Here is a 26826-nt window from a genome sequence, read left to right as displayed (position 1 = left end):
CGCAAACCTTCATTATTCTCCTGTATTCTTCTCTCTTCCATTTATCTCTTGGACATGTTACCATGCATGTATGTTCTGTTACCTTGTCATCACCATTTTTACCTCTTGAGTCCCATTCCAGTCCTTCCCACCCATTGATGCAAAATAAATAGTTGCCATACATCTTTCTGCCACCCTCCACAGTGATACTTCAACATCTCAACTCCTTGCTTAAAGCATCCACCCTATCTCTTATCTTCCCCATTAGTTGAATAGCTCTTCAGTCTTGCAAGTTTCAAAGGAACCTCATTAGAGTTGATGCTATGAAAATAACACCCAGTAAACTCTGTAAAGTGGTTGGCATTAGGAAAGGTATACATAAAGCATGCTAAAACTGACTTTTAAGCAAGATGTGGTTCTCTGGCCTGCAGGACCTTGTTAAAACGTATTGTCATGCTAGCATGGAAAGCAGACACAAGATGATAGTGGTAGTGGCAGCAATGATGATAGTGCATGTCTATTTTGAGGAAGATATATACATATTAAGAATCCATATGTCAGAAAAAAATAAGCCCATTTACATTTGTTAATAGGGCAGGTATAATAGTCAAAATGTACAGTATTATAGATCCATTACAGCTAATCTTACCACTTGGTTTTACTCTGGGAATTAAAATGGATATTAGATAACAGCACAATTAAGAAATACTCTGTGCTCTTGAAATCTGGTAGGTATGGAAAAAATATCTGTTTTGAGGAAGGTATAAAGAAATTAATAATGTAATGCAATTTATGAAGTTTTGCAAAATGTAGGTAAAACATTATGAAAAGCCTGCACCAACAAATTTTCATAAATTCCTTTTTTAAAAACATCTATATTGTGGTATTTTAGTTTGACGTTAAACTTCCCTTATTTTATTACAATTCTATCATTATCAGCAGTCCCAATTTACAAAAATGTAATATTTCATCATACACATTTTTATTTTATTTTATTTAATGATAGTAGTTGTGGAACTTATGTAGACTTATATTCAATGTTGCCTCTTATTCTGCATCCTTTTCCTGAAACTTTGTGTCTTGCTAATTAAATTTTGCCAACATCTTCAAAACTTAAATGGTAGTCTGATGAAATTCTTGGATACAAGTATTTTTTATATAGATGTGTATTTTCTAATATATTGGTTAGGATTTTAAAATTTGTATTGGACATTTCTTTCAGTGTAAAAGATTGCAATACTAATAGAATTTATTTAAAATTTTCTCATTTTTATGCATCACTTTATATCTAATGCAACTTGGAATATTAATCACCAATGTAACAGCAAAAAATAAAATATCTTTATGCAAGTATTTACGTAAATAATCTGATTTCCTTTTATACAGATCCACCTAAAACAATAGAAATCAAGACTGATGAACCCTTTCTTGAAGGTCGCAAAGGTATTTTGCATTGTAAGGCAATAAATGGATATCCAGAAAAGTACAGCTACAGGTGGGATCCAAGTAACAAGACCTCACAAAATTTAACACTTTCTCAACTCAATCGAACACACAATAATGAGGTTTACACTTGTTATGCTTCTAACAAGTGCAGTAAAAGAGAATTACATAAAAAACATTGGATCAATGTAGAATGTAAGTTGAAAGCTTAAAATTCTATTACAAACCTGTAAAATAATTTATTTACATTCATTACAGAAAAGTACTACGATCTTTTCATCTTTGTTAATTTTGGTTTTTACCCCAAAATCTTCACATAGTTGATTTTCTTTGTTTTTCTAAAATAAATTGTTTAATAAAAATACAAATTGTAGGTTGTAAAATTTATTTCAACCTATCAACTTTTAAACAGTATACAGCTGTATATTATTTACATTTGACGAATATTTGTCCTCATCTTGCTTGTCTTGTTAACACAATGTTTTGGCTGATATACCCTCAGGTGTCTTGGGGAAATTGCGAACCTGGGTTCTCAAGATATAATGAGAGAAGGCGATATTCTCCCGATATCGTAAACCTTGTCTTCCATTAGAGTAGTTTTTGATGTTAGTATTATCATTCAGGTCACTGCCTGGAATTAAACTTGGAATCTTGGGTTAGTAGCCTGCGCGCGCTCTTAACCACTATGCCATAAGCCCGTGGGTAATTATGGAGTGAATTTTTGGGTTTATAAATCTAATATTTTCCTACCCTTCCTTAATACCATTTTGCATATGCTACTTATTGGATTAGGAACAGAACAAAGAGATAAGCCCTGCTTTCCCAGGAATTACTGGGTACATCAGCTAATATATATATAGATAGATAAAACATAATAGCTTCCCCTGAACCATTTAGTTTCATTTTGGTTGACAAACAAATTAATTAACTCTCTCTTATATATATAAATAAATTTTGCATTTTAAATGCCTTTGGTGAAAATTTTCAGGGTGCATAAAAGGACAATATGTGAACTACATAGCGATTTACTGGAATATTCAAATATACACAGAAAATATATTTATGTTTACTATGTATATGTGTGTGTGCACGCATGCATTAAAAATATTCATTTATTTTTAAATTCAATATTACTAATAACAATAATCATGAATAATGATTTATACTATGTAAGAGGAACATTATTTACTGAATAAAATGAAATAATATTAAAGTGAAAGAGAAATAAAGTTTATGATCATGTTTGTATATGTGTGTGCGCATGTCTATGCTCATATTTACATATACGCACGCACGCACACACACACAGACGCACATACAGAGATACAGATATATATACACACAATAATTATGGATGCCAATGGTTTATATGTCAACTTACATGTGTATATATGTTACTTTCTAAGTTTTTTATTAATGTACATAAATACATAAGAGCAGCAATAAAAGTTCATTCACACATTATTTGATATTAATATTTATATTGAAGTTTAATAATAATGATAATAATCAACTAAATTATATAAAAGTAAAAGTACATGATTAAAATATATAATATAATAAAATAAAATAAATAAGGTAGCAGAATAATGAATATAGAATAAATAGGATAAGAATAAAAAATAGAAATAAAGGGGAAGTAAAATTTGTTTATGCGTGAATGCATGTGCATGTATATGCATACATGGATTATATTATGTGTATGTGGATATCTATATATGGATAACATTGTTGGTATTTATAAAACATAATAAATAAAATAAAATAAGGTAAATAAGTAAGCAGAAATAAGGAATAAAGAATAAATAAAAATATAAAGGTGAAATAAATTTGCTTATGTGTTTATACATGTGCATACACGTATGGGTGTATCTTGTTTACATATTAGTATCTCTATATGTACTTGCATATACAGATATACAGATGTTTATTTCTAGTTATTTCATTAGTTCATTAGTTTATATTTCCACACCCTAGCGGTTGAGGGAACCTGTGGAAGAAGTAGACCCAGGAAGACCTGGGATGAAGTGGGGAAGCACGATCTTCGAACTTTAGGCCTCACCAAGGAAATGACTAATGACCGAGACCTATGGAAATATGCTGTGCTTGAGAAGACCCGGCAAGCCAAATGAGACCATAACTTCGTTTGCCTGTGCCAGGGGTGTAACCAGCCCACTTGTGCGTACCTTTTCTTCTCTGAACACTAATTTCTGTTTGCGAAGACCTGTTGAGGCAATTGAAATCGAAACCGAAATCAAAATCAAAGTGAAATTCGATGATGGGCACAAGCACCATACGAGCGTGATTGTTGCCAGCTTCGCCTTACTGGCACTTGTGCCCTGTGCTAGTAGGGTGCTAAGAGCACCATCTGAGTGTGATCGTTGCCAGAGCGGCTAACTGGCTTGTAGGAGGCATGTAGAAGGCACCATTCGAGCGGGATCATTACCAGCATCGCCTTACTGGCACCTGTGCCGTTGGCATGTGTAAAAACAAATTCGAGCGAGGTCGTTGCCAGTACTGCCTGACTGGCCCCATGCTGGTGGCACATAAAAGCACCCACTACACTCTCGGAGTGGTTGGTGTTAGGAAGGGCATCCAGCTGTAGAAACTCTGTGTGTATGTGTACGTGAATGTAATGTATGCACGTCCACAAATTAGCACATATGTCGCTCCAATTTTAGGAGGACATTTGTCATGATCCTAACTGTATTTTTGTCAAATTATTTTTCCCGAAGCACCAGCGGGTAGTAGTAAAAACCTATTTTCAACCTTAACTTTTACCAATTTTGAAGTTTGCTAACATGAGTTAAGTCCCTTCTTGCCATAACGAAGTGAAAATGTTTGTGTGTGTGTGTGAGGGAGAGAGAAGTTGTGTTGATGTATGTATATGTGTGTGTGAGGGAGACAGATGTTGTGTGTTGATGTGTGTGTGTGTGTGTGTGTGTGAGGGAGAGATAGAGTAAGTGACAGTGTTCACCAAAAATAAAAATGTAAAATGTTTTTTTTTCTTATACACGAGATATAGTATTCAAATTTAGGATGTTTTTGAAAGACACTATACTTTATAATCAGATTATATATACTTTCTCACACAACAATTAAAATATATTCATTTTAAATCATTTATTTATTTTAAATTGTTCATCTTTCTCCCTGCCCCCCTCTCTCTCACACACACACACATTACTTTGGGCACGAAAGAGTTTGTTTTTATTTTACATTGAGGAAAAAAGTGTTTTGTTGAGAATCTATGTATTTAACAACATAGAAACATTAAGTTTCTGAAAAGACTTGCATTTAATGTTTCTGAAAAGAAAGTGGCTTGGAGAAGCTATTATGAAAGACTGCTGAATGTAGAGAATGAATGAGAGGAGAAGAGCCTGCCAAATGTTAACCGAGTAGAAGGACCAGCTATCTGAATAGACAGTTCCCTAGTAGATAAAGCAATTAAGGGTATTAAGAAAAAGCCCCCGGCCTATCAGGAATCACTGCTGAGATGTTTAAAACATCTGGTGGAGTGGGCTATGGCCTAGTCACATGCATTGTAAACCAGGTAGTTCATAATGGAGCCATGCCCAATGACTGGCGTAGCAGCACCATAGTCAACTGCTACAAAGGTAAAGGTGATGCTCTAGATAGAAATAACTACAAGGGTATTAAACTGCTGGTTCAGGTGATGACTGTCACAGAGAGGGTCATAGCCCATCTCATTAGGGAGAGAGTCTGCTTAGATGAGATGCAGTTCGGTTTTGTTCTGGGCAGAAGCACCACTGATGACATATTCCTGGTTTAACAACTGCAGGAGAAATACCTAGATGAAGATAAACCCCTGTACTTAGCTTTTGTGGACTTGGAGAAAGCCTTTGACAGGGTTCCCCAATCCCTTATCTGGTGGGCAATGTGGAAATTGGAGATTGACGAATGGTTAATAAGGGCTGTACAGGCCCTATACCGAGAGGCTGTTAGTAAGGTTAGGATTAGCAACGAGTATAGTAAAGAATTCCAGGTAGAAGTAGGGATCCACCAAGGTTCAGCCCTCAGTCCCCTTTTATTCATCATAGTCCTCTAGGCAATAACAGAGGAATTCAAGACAGGTTGCCCCTGGGAACTCCTCCATGCTGATGACCTGGCCCTCATAGCAGAATCACTACCAGAACTAGAAAAGAAATTTCGGCTATGGAAGCAAGGTTTCAAATCAAAAGGCCTTAGAGTCAATGTATCAAAGACTAAAGTTATAGTAAGTAGGAAGGCAAACTCATCACACACCCCCTCAATCTGTAGAAAAGGTGTTGGTAGAAACTCCATAAGATGTACCCAGTGTAAGCTATGGATGCATAAGAGGTGCAGCAACGTCAGAGGAAAATTAACCGAGAAGATAGCTTTTGTGTGCTGCAGATGCACAGGGGCAATAGACACCACAGATACTCAGAAAACAAATTCCATCACACTCCAGGGAGAGAAGCTAGAAGTAGTTGATAGTTCCCGCTACCTAGGTGACCAAGTTAGTAGTGGAGGTGGATGCTCATAGTGTGTCACCCCTACTAGTGACAAAGGGTCTCTCGCTCAGAGTGAAAGGTAGATTGTACGACGCATGTGTGTTAACTACAATGCTTCATGGTAGTGAAACATAGGCTGTGACTGCAGAGGACATGCATTGGCTTGAAAGAAATGAAGCTAGCATGATCCGCTGGATGTGTAATGTCAGTGTTCACACATGACAGAGTGTAAGTGCTCTGAGAGAAATACTGGACATAAGAAGCATTGGATGTGGCGTGCAAGAGAGACTTTTGCACTGGTATGGTCATGTACTAAAGATGGATGAGGAAAGATGTTTGAAGAAATGCCACTCTCAAACAGTTGAAGGAATCCAGGGTAGAGGTAGACCCAGAAAGACATGGGATGAGGTGGTCAAGCAGGACCTTCGAACGTTGGGCCTCACAGAGGCAATGACAAAATACCGAGAACTCTGGAGGCATGCTGTGACTGTGAAAACCTGACAAATAACTTGAGTTCATGGCTGTCTCCTGCACCAGCTTCACATAGCAGCCCCAGCCCATCCAAAGTACCTTGGATCACAGGATGACCTGTTGTGCTTATCTTGGATTGTCGGGTGGCCTGCTGTGCTTGCGGAGGCCTATTGAGTCAAGTACATCAACATCAAATAAAAATCAAATGGAAATTGTAGTTGTGATACCTGTGCTGGTGTCACGTAAAAAGCACCATCCGAAGCTTGACTGGCTTCCATGCCGGTGGCACATAAAAAATTTTCGTAGTGAAAATTGTGTGAGCTTTATCTAAAAATTTGCCTGGAGTGTTTCATGGTAAATTTGAGAGTAAAAAAAAAAATGTTTTCCATATTCTTAATCTCCTTATTTTTCCACATACATTGAAGAATAGATGGTGAAAAGATCAATGGGTATGGGGTGTGAAATTTCAGAAGCTTCCACTACAGCCCACCCTGTTTTTTAGACCACAAAAAGGGTTTTGTAGCATATTAGGTAGCCTTGGTAGTTGATTCCAAGCAAAAAATCAATTTTTTTTACTTAGTGAAAGTCGTGCAAGTGTTAGTCTAAAAATTTAATTCAAAACCTTTTTCCATTCATTTCTGTTTATGAAATTCTCTGTTTGTAATTTTGCTTTCTTGATGGTCAAGGCAAATGATGACTGGCAAAGCAACAGTGCCCTAATGCTGACATCGGATACAATGACCTGATCTACAATAATGCGCTGATTGAAATCAAGGATGCCCTGCTCAGGATGGGTGGGGCAGCGTTGAACACATTCTGTTTGCCATCCTCATTGCGACAGGACGTTAACACACTCCCACCAAAGTTACATCTGGACTTGTCGTATGACGCTGATGGCCTTGCAGAGTACCTGAGAGTAAATGAACCAAAATTGCTGCCTGATCAGAGGCTAGTGTACGAAACTGTCGTCAGTGCCATTGAAAAACAGGTGGGCGGCATTTTTTTCCTCAATGCTGCTAGAGGTACCAGAAAATCCTTTGTAACACAATTAATACTTGCTAATATTCATTGCAAGAAACAAATGCACTAGCAGTTGCTTCCTCGGGAATCGCTGCTACGTTATTGCCGGTAGGTAGAACGGTGCACTCGGTATTCAGGCTGCCTTTACATTTGGTGAGGGCCGAGGTTCCTACTTGCAAGATTGGCAAAATTTCAGAGGAAGCTGAAGTCCTTAGTGCCATCTCATTGTATGGGACAAATGCACAATGACAAGTAAGGGTGCCCTTGAGGCACTGGACCAGTCACTGAAAGGTATTAGGGATTCTACAGCTTCTATGAGTGGTGTAACTCTATTACTTTCAGGAGATTTGTGGCAAACACTTCCTGTCATCCCTAAAGGGAGCCAGGCTGATGAAGTGCGTTTATGCCTTAAGTCATCGATGATGTGGCTCCAGGTTAAGACCTTAAGCCTAAGCGCAAACATGTGTGCACACTTGCTTGGAGATAGCATGTCTGCAGCATTTACTGAAGTCATTTTAACCCTTGGAGAAGGCAAGGTCCCTAGGAGTTATAGGGGTGACATATCCATCTCTGAACTGTGCAACACTGTGAACAACCCTTCTGATCTTTTGGAAACAGTGTTCCCCAATCTGGAAAGTAATTATGCAGACATCAATTGGCTCAGTGAAAGAACCATCCTGGCCCCCCCAAAACGTAGCTGTCAGTGCTATCAACGACCAGCTCATAAGTCGAATTCCAGGTGAGGAGTGCATCTACAAAGCAATTGACTAGATCTCTGACCCACCAGACATTGTCATTTACTCTATCGAGTTTCTCAACTCATTGGAGCCAACATGGCTACCACTCACATTCTTAGGCTAAGGGTTGGATGCCCAATTATGCTAGTTAGAAACTTGCTTCTGCCTAATCAGTGCAACGGGACCTGCTTAGTAATCAAGTCTCTGACAACCCACTTGACTGAGGCCACCATTGTTACAGGGTGCAGGAGGGGTGAAAATATTTTCATTTCAAGGATGCAGCTTTATCCCTCAGGGTCAGACATGCCATTTAACCTCCGCAGATCACAGTTCCCAGTGAGATCATGCTTCGCCATGACCATCAACAAATCCCAAGGCCAAACACTATTGGTGGCAGGCATCCATTTGGGGTTTTCCATTCAATCAGGATAAAAATTGATGAACCAATTCCTTATAGGATTTCCTACTAAAATTGGCTACACCCATTTTCAACCATAACTTTCGCATATTTTGACATATTTTCCCCAAACTTGATGCTAGCATTACTTAGGACCCATGGAATCTTTGAATGCTGTAAGTTCTCAAAAAAAAAAAATAAACAATCGCTGAATGGAAATAATCGTTAAACCAATTCCTTATGGGATTTCCCAATCAAATTGCCTGCAACCCATTTTCAGCCAAAAGTATACCAATTTCAACGGATTTCGCTCAAATTTGATGTCTGTGTCACTTATTTTGATTTGAAATAAAGCGCTTGATCACTTTATAATCCTAACTTAATTCCGGGCAACACCGAGCTATACTGCTAGTAAAATATACAATAAAATAACGTAAATAAGTAGGCAGAAATAATGAATGAATTAATTAATTATAAATAAAAATAACCACATAAGCAAATTTATTTCACCTTTATATTTTTATTTATTCTTTACTCCTTATTTCTGCTTACTTATTTACCTTCATCATCATCATCATCATCGTTTAACGTCCGCTTTCCATGCTAGCATGGGTTGGACGGTTCAACTGGGATCTGGGAAGCCCGAAGGCTGCACCAGGCCAGTCAGATCTGGCAGTGTTTCTACAGCTGGATGCCCTTCTTAACACCAACCACTCTGAGAGTGTAGTGGGTGATTTTATGTGCCACCGACACAGGTGCCAGACGAGGCTGGCGAACGGCCACGCTCGGATGGTGTTTTTTATGTACGAACAATGTGATCCATGTATACATATACACATAATATAATCCATCTATGCATAGTAAAGGCACATGGCTTAGTGGTTAGGGCATTCAGCTCATGATCATAAGATCATAAGTTCATTTCTCAGTGACGCATTGTGTCCTTGAGCAAGACACTTTATTTCCTGTTGCTCCAGTTCACTCAGCTGGCGAAAATGAGTAGCACCTGTATTTCAAAGGGCCAGCCATGTCATGCTGAATCTCCCTGAGAACTACATTAAGGGTACACATGTCTGTGGAGTGCTCAGCCACTTGCACATTAATTTCATGAGCAAGCTGTCCTGTCGATCATATCAGCTAGGACCTTTGTCATCATAACCAATGGAGTGCTCCTCAATGTAATCAATGTATGCATATACACACACACAGATGTATACTTGTGCATGAATTCCCACATAAACAAAGTTTACTTTCCCTTTATTTATAATTTTTATTCTTATCTAATTTATTCTATATTCATTATTTCTGCTGCCTTATTTAATTTTATTACTAGCTGAAATACCTACTGTTGCCCAGGTTAAAGAAAATAATGAAATTTAAAAATACCTTTTGGATCTCTAACATGAAACGTAGGCTACACTGGTCTTACCTCCTAGTAGCTGAGATACCAACTTTATACATTAATAACCTGCCAGGTTATTGGAAATAATGAAATTTAAAAATACCTTTTAGATCTCTAACTAAAATGAAACATGGATTATGCAGGTCTCAACAGTAATTAGCTGAGGTACAAACTATTAATGTCAATAACATGTTTTATCCATTTCACTGTTAGAACTGTTAAAGACCAGGTAGTTCTTTGTCTTTGCAATCACCTTCAATTATTAGTACTTATTTGAAATGCATTGAACCTGAAAGTGCATAAATTTGAGAAGAACCAGTCTGCAGGCACTCTCCTCCTGTTAATAAGTACATTTAATAAAAATTCTATGTGATGATGTGAGTATAAACAAATGTATTGAAACAAATCCAGCAATCAGTCACAGTTTAATTATCTAGAGCTTCTAAATGATGTTTAGAGTGTGTCCTGTAATTGGTGTATAAATGAAAAGATTTTGGGGACTTCCAACCTGCGAACATCCTACATATAATTGCCCATGCGAGAAGCAAGGTGAAGTTCAACAAGAGAGACTGTCCTTGAGACTTGTTTATTAACATAGCGAAACTTAGTTTCACTGGGAGCTGGAACCATTTAAATTCAAAGGGGATGTCATGTGGGATTAACAGGATCTGTGGAATGAAGACATCCTCGCCCTTATAGTTCCTAGTCATAATTATTGCTTCTGGGACATGGAGTCACATCACTTTCACCACCAGTCTGGTGCTATTGCACAGTCGAGGTGATTCCAGATTCCTGAGCAGCATGATTAGGGCCTCCTTTTTAAGTGCTAAGTGATGAGGTAGCATCTCAGATGGCTGTAGAGAGTTCAAGAACTTAGTTTGAAGGACTGTTATTGTCCAGGCAACAGCTACAAGAGATCCCAATCGATTTTGTTAATAGCATCATTACATGGTACTAAGATGGCTCGCTCACAGAGCCATTGACTGTTGCTAAAGTTTTGTGCAGTGTTTGGGAGCACATGCATTATGAGATCATTGACAGTTGGTACCATCTTACCACAGGCTTTCTGCCCCTCCCCACCAACTTTGGATGATGATAACTTTCAGAAAAATGGATATTTTTTAATGAAATATTTTATGAATATGTGTTATATCAAATAGATTCCCAACATACAAATTTTGGGGGAAAAGTATTTTAGCAGGGGTTGGAGGAGGATTTTCGGAAAATTCACTGGAATTCACTTGAATTTGTCTTAACTTTCAGAAAATGGATATTCTTTAATACAAATATACCTTGAAGTATGTAGATTCCATCCATATAGGATTTGGGAGGAAAACAATTGGGGATTATTTTTGTGAACTATTCCCCACTGGAGGATGTTTCAGAACAAGTTATCCATATTTGTTTCAGTTTCTCCGTTTTGTGTGTTTGTGCACCTGTATATAACGCTTAACCCTAGTTGTAAAATTTCAAGAAAAAAATTGAAAAGTTAAGGAGTAGGTGTATTAAAAAGTCTAAAAGTAGATTTTTTGCATATTCAGAATCTCCGTTGGAGACAAGGTGGGAATACATAGAAAAAACAAAAGCACAAAGGGGTAGCATGCTTATTTTCAGTGTCCTCACACACACACATATAATGAAAAAAGATCAAACGAGGAATTATTCCATTCAGTATCATGTTTATTTTAGAGATTATGTAACACATTATACTTTACACTTCTATATTTAACTGTGCATGTATATATTCCTTACTTTTGCTTCTGATGTCTTCTCCCTTTCTATAAGAACTATTTACCTGGGAATTTACTTCAAGTGAAAAAAAAATTGTATGCAATAGATAAGTCATGTTAGTAGCATATATCTGTGTACCATACGTTCAGCTGTTATTTTTAGCATAAGTTTTCTGGTGAGGGGTTCATTTGCTTTCATTGCCTGTTGCTTCAGTAGAAATCTATGGATGCACAAAAGAGAGAAAATGTAACAAATACAGATGACTTGTTCCAAAACACCTCCAAATGAGGAACAGTTCTCAAAAATAATCCCCAATTGTTTCCCCATCCCACCCCACCCCACCCCAAAATTCCTATATGTACATTTAGGATTTCCCACAAAATCCTATATGTACATAGTCCAAGGTATATTTGTCAACAATTTCATTTAAAAATATCCATTTTCCTGAAAGTTAAGCAGATTGAAAGGACTCCAGTGAACTCTTCCCCCAACAAATTTTGTATATTCAGAATCTACATGATATAGAACATATTCGTAGAAAATTTCATGAAAAAATATCCATTTTTCTTAAAGTTATGATCATCCAAAGTCTCTGAGGGTTGCAGAAATCTGTAATTATTCCCTGTTGACAATTGATCAATTAAATGAAATCTCCATATGAAATTTTTTTCTCTTACACACACACACACTCACATAAGTATATATCTTACACAAATAGAAAGCCGGAGAAGAAAATATAAAATGTAAGTAACTTTAGAAATTCTTTTTTATCTGAAACCGTCAGAACTGTAATGATGTATACATACGTGTGTATGTGTGTGTGTGTGTGTGTAAATAGCTGGTTACTTATTTACTATGTTGACATTGACAATACAATTAAGTGAAAGTGTTAATAAGTTGATTTGCATCAAGAATAATCACATGGGATTTAAATGTGAAATATCAAGTCTTAATAAAGCTACTTGTTCCCAATTTGGCCAAAATATGTTTTGGAAAATTAATGTACAATGTATAGTACCTCATTTAATTAACTGAAAAAATGGTTTCTATCTCCATATGAAATTAGTTTTCTGACATGAAAGTACCTTTAGAATTTCTTTTTGTCAGAATCATCACAACTGTAATAATGTATACATACATGTGTGTGTAAATATCTGGTTAGGACATCAAAGACAGGAAGTTCAAGCACAGGAAGTTGAGAAAACGATTTGAACAAGTGAATCTTTTCTATAGCGCAATATTATTTATTTTAAAAAACAAAAAATAAATCAAGGTTGCATTATTCTTTCCAAGGTCAAATTATTCATGTACCCCAAGTATGGTACAAATTGATTCAGAACTTTGAGCATGCATTGAGGACACACAATATTTTTTTATATTAAGATATTATATATTTTAATCATCTACTTTTACTCTTATATAATTTAATTGATTATTATCATTATTATTAAATTTAAATATAAATATGAATATTAAACAAGAGCACAAATCTCCACCAAGGCAACACTGTCCTCTCAACGATTAACTGGAGAAGATTTTTAAAATGAGAATATCTGAAATAAACTTAACTGCTCTCACAAACGAGAATACTAAAAATGAACCTGACTGCTCTCAAAAATTAAGTAAAAAACACGGAAAATTAATCCAGAATCCTTATCCACTATCTGATCCATCCCAATGGTAGTCATGGAATGTGAAGGTGGGTGTGTGGGGCCATATTTGTAATGCTGCATGTGTGTCGTCTGCATTGGGAACAGGAACAGTTTTCTCTATGAAAGCCTTTTTTAGTCTATCCACTAATATAGTGTCTTAATGACCATTAAAGTCTATAGTGAAAAATGTATCCATGTGTGAAAGAAAATGGAAAGGACCTGCATACAGTGTTGTTAACGGAAGTTTAACAACATCGTTGCACACAAAAATGTGAGTTCAAGAAGTAAAGCTTCCTTCAAGGCAGAGCTAGAAATGCAATTGCCAAGTAGGTAAGAGGTTTTGAACAAGAGCTATATATTCAAAATTGGTAAAACTAAAAATTATCAAGGATAAATTAAATTTATTATTGTTACTAAATATTTTAGTGTTATTTAATTTCTGAGCAGTTTTGCTGCCATTTGTTTATGTAGTTTGATTTCTTTGTCCATCAGTTTCTACTAAGATAGAGATGTGTGTAAAATTAATATTAGAGAAACAAAATAATACTTTGGAAGCAACAACACTGTCATAACTTATGTGGAAACCATGGGTGTGCTTTCAAGGGAGATGATCAGAGAAAGACTTAAAATTCAGTGTAAGATCGTAATACTTAAGTAAATATAACAAATAATCTAGAATCCTTGTCCAGTACCAGATTGATCCCAAAATCTAATCAGTTTATGCTAGCCATGAGGCCAAGCATCCCTGAAAGTTTCATCTGAATTCATCTGGTTGTTCTTGAGATATCTTGTCCACCAGCTTTGATTTTAGTTTCACTCATGCTAGAAACAAATTTTTCACTGAGATATTTGAATCCTTCACTGTCTACATTCATGGCCGTAACAAAATTCTTAAACAAGCCAAATTTAATGTGTAAGGGATGAAGGAAAATTTTCTGAAGGTCAACTAAAGGGATATATATTTAATGTCATATCTCCCTGGAGTGAATTCTCTTCACTTTGGCCACTGTTTTTGATTATAGTGATGCTTGTCATCTCTGCTGTTCTAAAGGCACAAAAAGCACTAACGCTTTACATACCTCATTTGCAACCCAAGAAGCAAACCAATAACTTTCAAGTCCCTGCATATATTCCACTTGTGTTCAGAATATTTAATCAAGTGCAAAATTTTATCCATTGATTCATACATTTCCTTTAATCCTACATGCAATGAATTAATGCAATTCTGTATGCCGTTTTGAAAGTACGAATATTTTATAACATGGTGTAAAAGATTCCATTGTTTCGACCTGGAGCCCAGTAGTTCTGACTTTTCTTTTGTTAAACCCAAGTCTCTAACTAAATCATTTAACTCAAGTGGACTCAATAAATACAGAACCTTTTTCGAAGATCCTGGTTCATCACAGTGATCTGCGGTATCACTTGACATGCCTTCAATTGAAGTAGATGCAGTATTTTCTTCATTTAAACTATCTTTGTCAAAAGATGAAGGAGGTTCTGGAATTGGAATATTTTCAGCAGCATGAGAAACTGGTTTTAAAGCTGAAGAGCAATCTGGACAAACAAATCTTGGATTTGTTCTCCTTAGAGAAACCTGTGATATTAGTTAAGCAGAAATAACAATTGGTATAGTGGTTTGTTGGTTTGTGCATACTTTGCCGTTTATCTTTCAACCATTGGGTTAGAGCTATGTAGCAGCTTTTGCAACAAAGAGGAGGTGCCCACAGTTTATCTTGGTCCCCAACTTTGAACCCAAAGTAAAGCTTGTAAGCATTTTAAAATTTTGTTGTAAGCTTATTTCTCTGATCTTTTGATGTAAATTTTCCACACATAACAAAAGCTGTCCTGGTGATTAGCACAAACTTGTCTCCTCATCAAAAATAAACAGAAATAACCTAAATCAACACTCAATGAAGACTATCTTAAACTAAAATATAAAATAAATCAAATGTAAATGTTACTGTAAAACATCAAAATATATTTCTCAAAAAAATCATTGAAATTATTATAGAATGTACTGAAGCTATGGCTATCATGAAACAATTTTTTCCATCTCTAAATTTCAAGGATTGATCACTTTAATAAATAACTAAACTTTCTACTAAACTGCTTTTCATGTAACCTGGCTCTCTTATTTGATGTACTTTGTTTTAACAGCACTAACAGTTATCAAGGAAAGGGTGTCTGAGTGGCTTTCTATAACTTAATATCAATAGCCTTCTGTGAGGAGAACTTTACTATAATTACAGCAATAACAAAGTAAAATAAATTCTCATCTTGTGTGACAATTTAACAGGTAGCTTACATTTAACCTCTATTAGCACTTATTTTTGTTTCCGTGATGAGTATATGAATGAAAATTGAAAGCAAATAGCCTACTACTTTGTCAATATTATCAATTGGTTGGAAAATCTGATGCTGTGAATAACTAAAAAAGCTACACTTGCTGTCTGAAAACTGATGTCAGATTCAGATTCAGTACCTTAAAATTACCCTAAATCATTTGAAAAAGTTTAAATAGCATGACAGTTTGTTTTTTTTGCCCAATGATATTGTTATTAGTAATACTGAATTAAAAAAATGAATGAATATTTTTAACAATGCGTGCACACACACTTACACATAGTAAACATAAATATATATTCTGTGTATAAATTGAATATTCCATCAAATCACTATGTAGTCCTTATATGTAACCTGAAGATTTTCACCAAAGGTATTTAAAATGAAAATTTTATTTATATTTGTATATGTCTTGTAATTTTGACTTCATGAAATGAAACAATTGTAGGTGATGGTATTGATTAATTTATAAATTCATTTATATTCAATTCATTTCCATTTTCTAATTATCATTATTATTATTATTATTATTATTATTATTATTATTATTATTATTACATATATATAATAAATAAGATATTCAGTGATCTGGATGGTTGTACATATACAAATATTTATTAAAGTGTGGAATGTTTTTACAAATCACATATAAGCACTTTCATCTACTCTAATAGATTTTTCAGATTTAAATTTTGTGAAGGGATTTATCTATTTTTATAGTATTAGTGAATAGATTGGGGTGGAGAGGGAGAGGGGAGAAAGAAGAGTAAGTGGAGGGAGGGAAAAACTGAGAATGTTTGTGTGTGTGTGTGTGTGTGTGCGCTCCTGTATCTGAAAGGAACCTTTTGAAGAAGAGACAAAGAAAAAGAATATATATTTTTAAGTAGGTGGCTAGGACAGATGCTTACTTTGGTTCTGCCAGCTCACCAGGTTTTCTGAAAGAAAAATGTTTTCAAAGTGAAAAAATGTGTTTTTTCTTAGTGTCAATGGAAAAGAGAAGGAAAGAAAGGAAGGAAGAAAGAAGAAAAAATATGTTTATATCTATACAGTTGGTCAGTTCTTTCAATAGATGATAAGTTGATTCTTGGTCTGTGAAAATGTCAAGATCAGGTGGTTAGTGTAAGTTTCGTTTTTGGATTTGGTTTGCAAGATTCTTTATATGAGTTCGTGTGTTGAAGCATATTCTGTTGTGTCTGGGAAGAGTTATTTTCTTTTTGTGCCTTATGATATATCACACTCACCGGTAAAATTTCCACTTATTTCTTATTTTTATTTTCCTAAAATTTTCGTTGCGTCTTGCAACCTTTTCAATAGTCTTGACTGTCTGTTATTTACACTGAGTTCTTTTTTGTTTGTTTGTGCGCATGTGTGTGGGTCAGTGTGTGTGTGTGTGTGTGTGCCTATGCATGCATGCACGTATGTATGTGTGTATGCATGTATGCAAGTGTGTGTAAGTATATATGTGTGTCTATGCATATGTATACATATATGTATGTGTGCGCATCTGTATGTATGTATTCTGTATATTCATGTGCTTGCATGCTCATGTATGCACCTCTGTCTCCTTGTGTGTGCATGTCTGTTTTGCAACTATGTACCATGTTTGTATGTATAGATATGGATCTCTATATGTGTGGACCCGTGTCTCCATATGTGTCCTTGTGTGGAGTAGTGTGTGTGTATATATGGTCATGTGTTTCAGTCTCCATTTGCATATATGTGCTTGTCTGTTCTTATAATCTATGTACCTATCCGTCTGTATGTTGAACTGTTTATTTTCATATCCATATGCTTACATACAAAAAACAAAAAGAAAACACATGTGCATACATACACATATCTATCTACATAACAGTTCACTAACTATTCTACTCTACATGTGTAAACTGTGAGTATGGAGGTATGATATCTACTATGCATATTTCCTATGTTCTGAGTAGAACATAATGGAGAGCATCCAGCAAATAGCTAACTCCATCCACCAAAGTATCAAGGTAACTATAGATTACCTCACTAAGCACCCCAACAATAGACTCCCTGTACTTGATACTGAAATTTGGTTAGAGACTGTGAACTAGCCCTTCCTGCGAAAGAATTAAATAAAATTACTTCGCAGAGGGGTAAAAACATGGAAAGAAAAAGATGTGACACAAACAGGACATAAAAACGATACAAATAAAATTACAAAATAAAATACAAAATCAAATACAAAATAAAAATACAATTACAAAAAAATACAATACGAGAAATAAAAACAAACAAGAAAACAAACGAAGAGGGCCTTTTTTTGGCCTAGACGAGGAAGATTCTAAGAGCGCAAGAAAAACCGTGTGGTTATACTTAGGAGGCCGCAGGCGAAAAGGAAGTATTCAGGCGGCTGTGAGAGAGATGAGGAGGAGTGAGAGAGAGAGAGAGATAGAGGAAGACAAGCGGCTGAGAGAGAGATGAGGAGGAGTGAGAGATAGGGAAAGAAGGGGAGGTCAAGCAAAAGGTATAGAGTTTCGCGTCATAATTATATATAAAAACTGTACTTGGAGAAGAAGAAACGAAACGAATCGAATCGAATCGATGCGAGGGAGCTCAGTCATACAATAGTGTAATGAATAAAATATATGCATACATACATATATGTATGTACCTACATCTACATGTATATATACATGCATATATAAATATATATACGTGAGTACAGGACACCACAAATAGACATAGAACTCAACGAGTAACGAAAACGTAAAAACAAGCATGGAACGGATCATTTTTTTACAACGAAAAAACAGAGTACAAGACAAACTACACAAGGAAAAAGCCCCTTCATCAGCTGTCCCTAGTTCAACTCCAGCGTGTTTCAAAGGTGAGGACAGAACACGACTCATCAAACTAGCCCTTCCTGCGAAAGAATTAAATAAAATTACTTCGCAGAGGGGTAAAAACACGGAAAGAAAAAAATGTGACACAAACAGGACGTAAAAACGATACAAATAAAATTACAAAATAAAATACAAAATCAAATACAAAATAAAAATACAATATATATACACACGCACACACAGATACACACACACAAACACATACACTATCTCCCCATTCTCTCCCTTTTTTTCCTACCCTATACACTCCACATTACTCTTTTTTCCCCCTCTCTCTCCACCCAATCCATTCACTAATACTATAAAAAGAAATAAATCCCTTCTCAAAATTTAAATCTGAAAAATCTGATAGAGTAGATGAAAGCACTTATGTGTGATTTGCAAAAACATACGACATTTAAATAAATATTTGTATATGTACAACCATCCAGATCTCTGAATACCTTATTTTTTCTAATATTTATATATATATATATATATATATATCATCATCATCATCATCATCGTTTAACGTCCGTTCTCCATGCTAGCATGGGTTGGACGGTTCGACTGGGGATCTGGGAAGCCAGAAGGCTGCCCCAGGCTCCAGTCTTATCTGGCAATGTTTCTACAGCTGGATGCCCTTCCTAACGCCAACCACTCCGTGAGTGTAGTGGGTGCTTTTTACGTGCCACCTGCACAGGTGCCAGGCGAGGCTGTGTGTGTGTGTATATATATATATATATATATATACACACACACACACTATCATTGTCATTTAACTTACATTTTCCTTGCTGTGGGTTGGACTGTTTGACATGAAACTTGCCAATTGGCCAGATTCCAGTTGTTTGTTATGGCATGGTTTGTACAACTGAATGCCTTTCCTAATGCCAACCACTTAACAGAATGTGCTGGTTGCTTACTATGTGTCATTTGCACCTGAAAGAACAAGACTATGTATAGAAGACAGCAATTTTACTTAGTATGACACTAAAATAAATAAATGACAAATATTTTCTCTCTTACAATCATTGCCTACTTAAAATAGTTACAACAGTTAACATGTCCGAAGGGCTTTTGTCCTACACTATTTTTCAAACATAGTGTATTAAACAGGGAATGATGTAAAGGAAATTTAGCTTCTATTTCAGGCAAGTTGAGCCACTGTATACAGGCCCCCCCCCCAATAGCTTTATGTATAATTCATGTGTAGTTCTTGTTTTATTTAATTGTTGCCAAATACTCAAAGCTTATTTTTATAGTTTCTCTTGTAAAATTGACTTCAGTAAGCCTTTTGTGCAGGGACTATTGATAGAATGCTTGGGATCTGCCAGCAATAGATATGTCACATGAAGAGAGGTTGATCAACACAAAGAAATTCTCTATCAAAAAGATAATGTATCAAAGATAAATGCATCATATTCTGATTATAATTGTGATAATGAATATCGTCATCATCTTCATTGTCATTTAACATCTGTTTTCCATGCTGGCATGAGTTGGATAGTTTGACAGGATCTAGCAAGCCAGAAGCTGGCACCAGGCATCACTGTCTGTTTTGGCATGGCTTTTATGGCTGGATGCTCTTCCTAACACCAACCACCTTACAAAGTGAACTGGATGCTTTTTATTTGGCACCAGATCTGCTGGAGTCATTCAGTAATTCACTACACAAAGATCTTCTAAGGGGAGGGTGTATTGGAGGAGGTGGGTTTGTGTCAGGTGATGAGAGGTTATAGTGTGACAGGGACAGAAACTGGTATGTTGGTGTAGAGGAGATACATAGTTATCCAGTCAGAGGGAGAGACCAAGAGAGCGAAGAGAGATGAAAGATCAAGAATGAGAGAGAGACTAGAAGAGAGTGAGAGTGTGAGAGAACATGAGAGAAAAGGGTGAGAAAGAGCGAGAGTGAGAAAGGTGAGAGAGAGATAGAGAGAGAGAGTGATGATGAAGTGCCAGAGCATACCTCAAGGTACAGGGATCAAAATATAAATGGGATGGTAGAATATTTCCAAGGGTGCATGAGCAGGAAGGATGGACTTGACATGAATGCAGGAAGCAAGGGGAAGGGGAATATGGGACTGGTGAAACTTGGGTATATAGAGGACATGGGAAACAAAAGATGGCATTGTTACAAGGGGCAGGGTAGGGTAGTGAGGACAGGATTGGGGTGTGAAAGATAAGAATATATTCTTGTTTATTTACACTGGAGATAATAACTACTGGAAAATTTGGTGATCAAAGACAGAAGACATAAGGGAGTGATGTAAAAGATATCTCATTACAAATTAAACATAATTTATATTTAATACAACGTTATCACCCCAGACAAAAATGCTTAGCAGTATTTCATTTGTCTTTACATCCGTCCAACCCATGCTAGCACAGAAAACGGACGTTAAATGATGATGATGATGATGATGATTCAAAGTTCAGATTCTGTAGAGGTTGACTTAGTCTTTTATCCGTTCAGAGTGATAGAATAAATACCAGTTCAACATTGGGGTTAATGTAATCAAGTAGCTTCCTCCCCCAAATTACAGGCTTTGCACCTATAGTAGAAAATATATTTATTGCATTTTTTTTCCAGTTGAATTTGCCTTATTTTTTTCAGTGTTTTTGTGATTTTCATGTACTTGGCTGGTATTGTTGCACACCTGACAGAATGTTAGGATTCAAAGAATTAAACAAATTTTATAATAATTTATAGCAAAGTGTTTCAGGATGTTTCTTCAAAATTTTTCAGTGTGTGATATTTAAAAATTTCATTCATTTTTTTTTTTAATTTTATAGATTCCACCTGATATTACTGCACCAGAGAATGTGACATTATTTGAGGATCAAGCATCCATTATAAACTGTTCTGCAAAAGGAAACCCTACCCCAGAAGTGTGGTTGGAGAATAAAAATGGAAATTTCCTTTCAAATTCTATATTAACTTTTAATCGTAAAAATATCAGTGATGTTTTCTGCACTGCCATTGCAAAGAGCAAAAGGAATGGAAATTTGACAGCTAAAAAGGAAATTAATATCCTGTTCAAATGTATGTTAAATATAAATATTTGTTCCTCCTCCTCCTACTACTACTACTATCACTAATATCCTCACCATCATCAAATGTCTTTTACTTCTTTGTATAAATTCTCAGATTGCGTGGCATATTGTGTCCTTGGGCAAAGCACATCACTTTACATTGCTCTAGTCTACTCAGCTGAAAATGACTACCAGCTAAGTGCTAGTGCAGCCCTCTCTCTCTTCAACCAACACCTCCTTGATGATCTACTGGGTCAAGAGTGGGTACACTGAGAGGGCATTTATGTCTCCTTGTGATTGCATAAGTGTCTAAAATCATCTTCACTTGTGGGTCATCTTCACTTGTGAGCGACACGCATGGATTTGTCATATTCTTACCATCTTTAAGCAACCCTGTGTCGATGGCATGTAAAAAACACCACTGGAGCATGGTCATTACCAGTGCTGGCTCCTGTGCCAGTGGCACATAAAAGCATCATTCGAGGTGGTCGATACCAGTATCGCCTGACTGGCCCTCATACTGGTGGCACATAAAAAGCACCCATTACACTCTCAGAGTGGTTGGCATTAGGAAAGTCATCCAGCTGTAGAAACCATGCCAGATCAGATTGGAACCTGGTGCAGCCTTCTGGCTTGCCACTCCTCAGTCGAACCGTCCAATGCATGCCAGCATGGAAAGTGGACGTTAAACTATGATGATGATCATCATCATTATCATCATTGTCTTATGCCTATTTTTCAATGCTGGCATGAGTTAGAAGGATTTGTTCCACCTCAACCCTTTCCACTTGTCATAGTCCATCATCATTGATACTCTTTACATCATCTGTCTCTGGTGTATATGATTTATTTTTTTATGCTAGGGGGTTGTGATAGGTTTTACAGCTGAATGCCCTTCCTATCACCAATCATTCTGCAATGGAGTTCAGTCTTTTTGATCAGTAAAGCGGTTTATTATTTAAGGAAGGAGTGTAGTCATGAAATCAATACTACTTCATCAGTTAAGAGTAAGGAAAAATAAAGTCAGCCTGTGTGGAACTGAAGAGGACAAAACTGATTAATATTTAGGTCATAGTCACTATAAAAGGTAGGTTTCACAATTTCTGGTAATATATACTGAAAACCCACATAACCTAACTGAAACAGTATCCTAAAGACTACCTTTTCGCTTCAGAAGTAGAAAATATTTCAGCTTTTGAGCAATTACTGATTTTCTACAAAATTCAAGATCCACAAAGAATTACTGCTCTTACACCCAGGACAGATTTGCTCAGTGAAAGCCTCACCAATTGATAATGACTCAGTAACACATACCATTTCTTGCCCATACATGTGCTTTTCTTATCTCTGCTTCTTATATTATTATTACTCTGATCACTGCTCCTAGCTTTAAACAACCTCCATCCAAGTTCACCCAATACATCTATCTCTCCCATTCTTCTCGTCAATACTGTATTTCATTGACCACTATGCATAATCAAACCTTCTTAGAGTTGAACAATGTGAAATTCCCTTCCCACCTATGACTTGCCTGTAGATATTGATGTGTACAACTGAACATAGGCTGTATCAGTCTTACCAGTCTTGGAGAGTTTGTGAAAGATAATGCCTACAAATAATTTTTGTTGACTGATCTCTAAAAAAAATCATTGACCTGCTGTATTCACTCTATTTACTTTAAGAATTATGTTAATGACATCCATTCTGTGCAATATTGTTGTTGAGCTTCAAAAGAACTCCCTCAGATTAAGAGCATGACCTGTAAATATGAACAAAAGAACTGAAAAATAATTTGGGTTTGTTGATCCTTGATTTTACTAAGGGATTTATTGTGACCAAACATCACATCAGTTTCTCCAGTTTAAATGAATATGGGTGTTTGTAATTTTTCTGGTCTCTGAAGTCCATATTTTGCTCTCTACAACCACCCTACTTCAAATGGTGTATTCTGTAAACATCTACAACTGCCCAATTTCTAAATATTGATATCCTTTTTACTAGGTTTTAAGTAGGCACATTTAATTTCTCCTGTAATATTTCAGTATCCTTATCCACTATTAATGGATAGATAGGTGTCAAATTTGTTTTACAGAGACCTGTTTAATTGAAATATCTCTCCCTAGGATAGAAACTTGATAAATAAGACATTTGAACTCAAAATTTGTCAAAACACAATTCAAAACCTAAAAATTTTGATTTTATATTCAATGCCACTGAAGCATTATCTCATTTTGAATTTGAATAGACTAATGCAGTTCACATAAATGTCGCAAAGCATATGATGTACCCAACCTAACTTATTTATTATCCTTAACTGAAGGTAGCTCACTGAATTTTGAAATTAGAGAAGCTAAGTTTTCAATAAAACTTTTGATTGCAACTCCCACCTAGAAATCATGATTATCAGCAAAATGTTTGTTAAAAAACCTGGAAAATACGAGCTAACCTGAAAAGACAAAATTTACTGAGCAAGGCAAACATTTTAAACCAAAACATATTTTAAGAAGAAATGAATGTCATCACAAATTGTCCTAATGACAGCAGCATCATAATCATTTCTGCTGTGAAAGGAAATGCAACTTCAATAATGTCAGAGTAGAATACACACTAATCACATCTTTAAGCATGCTAAAATTAAATACAAAATAACTTATTACACACATATATAATCTACAAACATACAATTACTCAAGATTCTGTCAAGATCAGTTGCCAGCTGTAGATACTCAGCATATTCTTTTATGAGTTGTTACCAGCAAAATTTATTTCCCTTCTTACTGATTGAAGTGTCCCATTTTTCATGGGTGCTGTACATTTCAATGAACTAATAAAAGAGTTTGTTCTTTTTAGTTCATTGTACATGAAAAATGGGATGTATTGATCTAGTTTTCAAGTCATCAACTTTAATGTGATTTGCTTGCTCACAATAATTCGGGGGGGGGGGGGGGCTCTTTTTTTGGTGAAGTTCTACTTTCGGAAACAAACTAGATCAATATTTTGAATAGTTATTGCAAAATATGTCACTAGTTAATATAACTTATAAAAATGCCTATACAAGACTATTGAACTTCCAAATAAAATGTGAGATACACTTTATATTGCCAGTAATTAAGCAATTTAAATATATATATATTTCTGAAAATGTAGCAATAAAATGTGCATTTTGGCTCAGCTATGTTTTTTTGGGCAACTCCAGTTTCTGAGTGGCCAGGGAGAGGTATTTACAGTAGAAAAATAAACATCATCCACTGGACTCTACTGCAGTTTTGAGTCTCACTACTCTTATAGTGATAAGAAAAAATATTTACAATACACTCTGTTGAGGTGTTGGTAAATAAGCAGAGAAAGCATAGTCAAGAGATCCCTTCAGTTCTCTCTTGCTGAGGACATAACCTCCTCTCTAATGCTGGTACCACAATAAAATGCATCCAATACGCTCTGTAAAGTAGCTGGTAAATGAACAGAGAAAGCATAGAGTCAAGAGGTGTATTTGGTCTTCTCTAGCCAAAGATATGACAACTTCTTTAGTGGTGGTACTACACTAAAATACATTTAGTACGCTGTGTACAGGTTGGTCATAGGAAGCACATCTATCTATTGAAACATAGTCAAAACCTAACCAAATGTGGCATAGTCTTCCAACTTGTCTATGAAAACAGTGGTCTCAGTAAGGTCCCATATGTGACTACCCTTCCTTGCCAGCATGGAGAGTGGATATGAAGAAGGAGAAGGAAAAGGAGGTGATTTAAAACATCAAGAAAATGTGTCTATCCTATTGAAGTATTTTTTCAAATATAAGCAGTCATTTGGAGACCATATTTTTCTGCAATAAATAACCTGTATTCTTCTATATGTATGCAATGAAATCCCCAATCACTGGTAGCTCCACTTTACAACAAACAGTTGCCTAGAAAGATACAAAGATTCTGTATTAGTTATACAATCAAATCAGTACAACAAATTTCAAAGATGTCACATTCAGACTTCAAGTTTGGATAAATCAAAGAGTTTATAATGCATTTATCAAATTTTTCAGTGTGGAAATGTAAAAAACCCTAAATATCATTACAGAAGAGATTGAGAAACTTTGATTAGAGATGACAAGACAAAAGCATAATGTCTGATGTACAATTGAAAATCATAAGCATCTATGGATAAGGGCATCAAAAGTAAAGGTTACATTTAAATCTAACCAAAATATATACAACTGTTTATTTGGTTAAACCCATAACTTTGGATAAAGGGCTCTAATTAAAAATGATATTAAGACAAAAAAAGCAAAGCTAACTGTTTAAATTTAAAGAGTTCATTTAAAAAGTTCATCTCAGTACTATATACGTATTTACTTCAATAATTTATTTTATTCAGTTTATTTATATTTTGTTCTCAGAATGAAAACTACATCAACTTCAACAACATAAAAACTTAATATTTGAATCTTTTGACCCAGTATTTTCAATTACTTTGGTTTCATTTGTCTGGCATCTTACCACTTTCTTCCTATCATGCTATTACCCTAAGTGGATACATTTAAACACTACATTGATATTGTGATGAAGAACGGATATATCCTTTTTCCCATGATCTACTGAAGAACGCTTCTAATTTCTCTTATTGAGAGGCATTTTTTGCATGTTATGTGAAGAAATTTCATTGTGAAATGATTTTAATTTCTTATATCTGTATGGGTTGACAATTTTTATGAATATTATTAGTAGAAATTTCATGAATTGTTTGTTTACTCTACAACTCAGTAAACTATCTTCCTGGTGAATACAGTTATTTCTCAATGGACAATCTACCCATCTAGATACAAGTACTGCATGGAAGTATATCTCACTGTTGCAACCTCCTGTAAATCTTGAAAACCTTATAAAGATTTCATTAGCCACAGGGCCAAGCTCAAATTGTCCCAAGATTGTGGTGGTTTAGTTTGCTTACTGTATTTTGCTTTGATATCCTGTATGAGAAACATGTTCAATGACAATCATAGAATCTGAATTTAAAATGTGTGTGAAACTGAAATTTTGAATTTTAATCCTATTTTCTAAATTGAAACTGTTCCTTGATTATTTTATTTTATTTTTTATTTTATTTTTTTAAGATCCTCCTCAAGTAAACTTTAATATTTCAAAAAAGACAAATGAAATAATAATTAGTTGCACTGCATCTGATGGAAATCCAGCAACTCATAAATACAAACTGAAGCAAAAATGGGGAAACACCACTAAGAATACTTATAATAAAGAAGTATTATCTATAAACAATCC

The 26826-nt window shown here is 35.4% G+C and overlaps 2 protein-coding genes across 2 annotated transcripts in view; both read left to right on the top strand.

Annotated features, from left to right (window-relative positions):
- LOC118763632 overlaps window positions 1-1735 on the top strand; it is a 141338-nt gene extending 139603 nt beyond the window's left edge. The window contains exon 6 of the mRNA XM_036503335.1: window positions 1366-1735. Coding sequence (XP_036359228.1) covers window positions 1366-1634 — 269 coding nt within the window. The 3' untranslated portion in view covers window positions 1635-1735. The remainder of the gene's footprint in view (window positions 1-1365) is intronic.
- The window catches only part of LOC115212114, a 556559-nt gene that overhangs the window by 426356 nt on the left and 103377 nt on the right, over window positions 1-26826 (top strand). The gene's annotated exons all lie outside the window — the stretch shown is intronic.

This window comes from Octopus sinensis, linkage group LG5 (assembly GCF_006345805.1).
Source record: "Octopus sinensis linkage group LG5, ASM634580v1, whole genome shotgun sequence".
Lineage (NCBI taxonomy): Eukaryota > Metazoa > Mollusca > Cephalopoda > Octopoda > Octopodidae > Octopus > Octopus sinensis.
The sequence above is the reverse complement of the archived record's forward strand: the minus strand, read 5'-3'. Positions and strand labels throughout refer to the sequence as shown.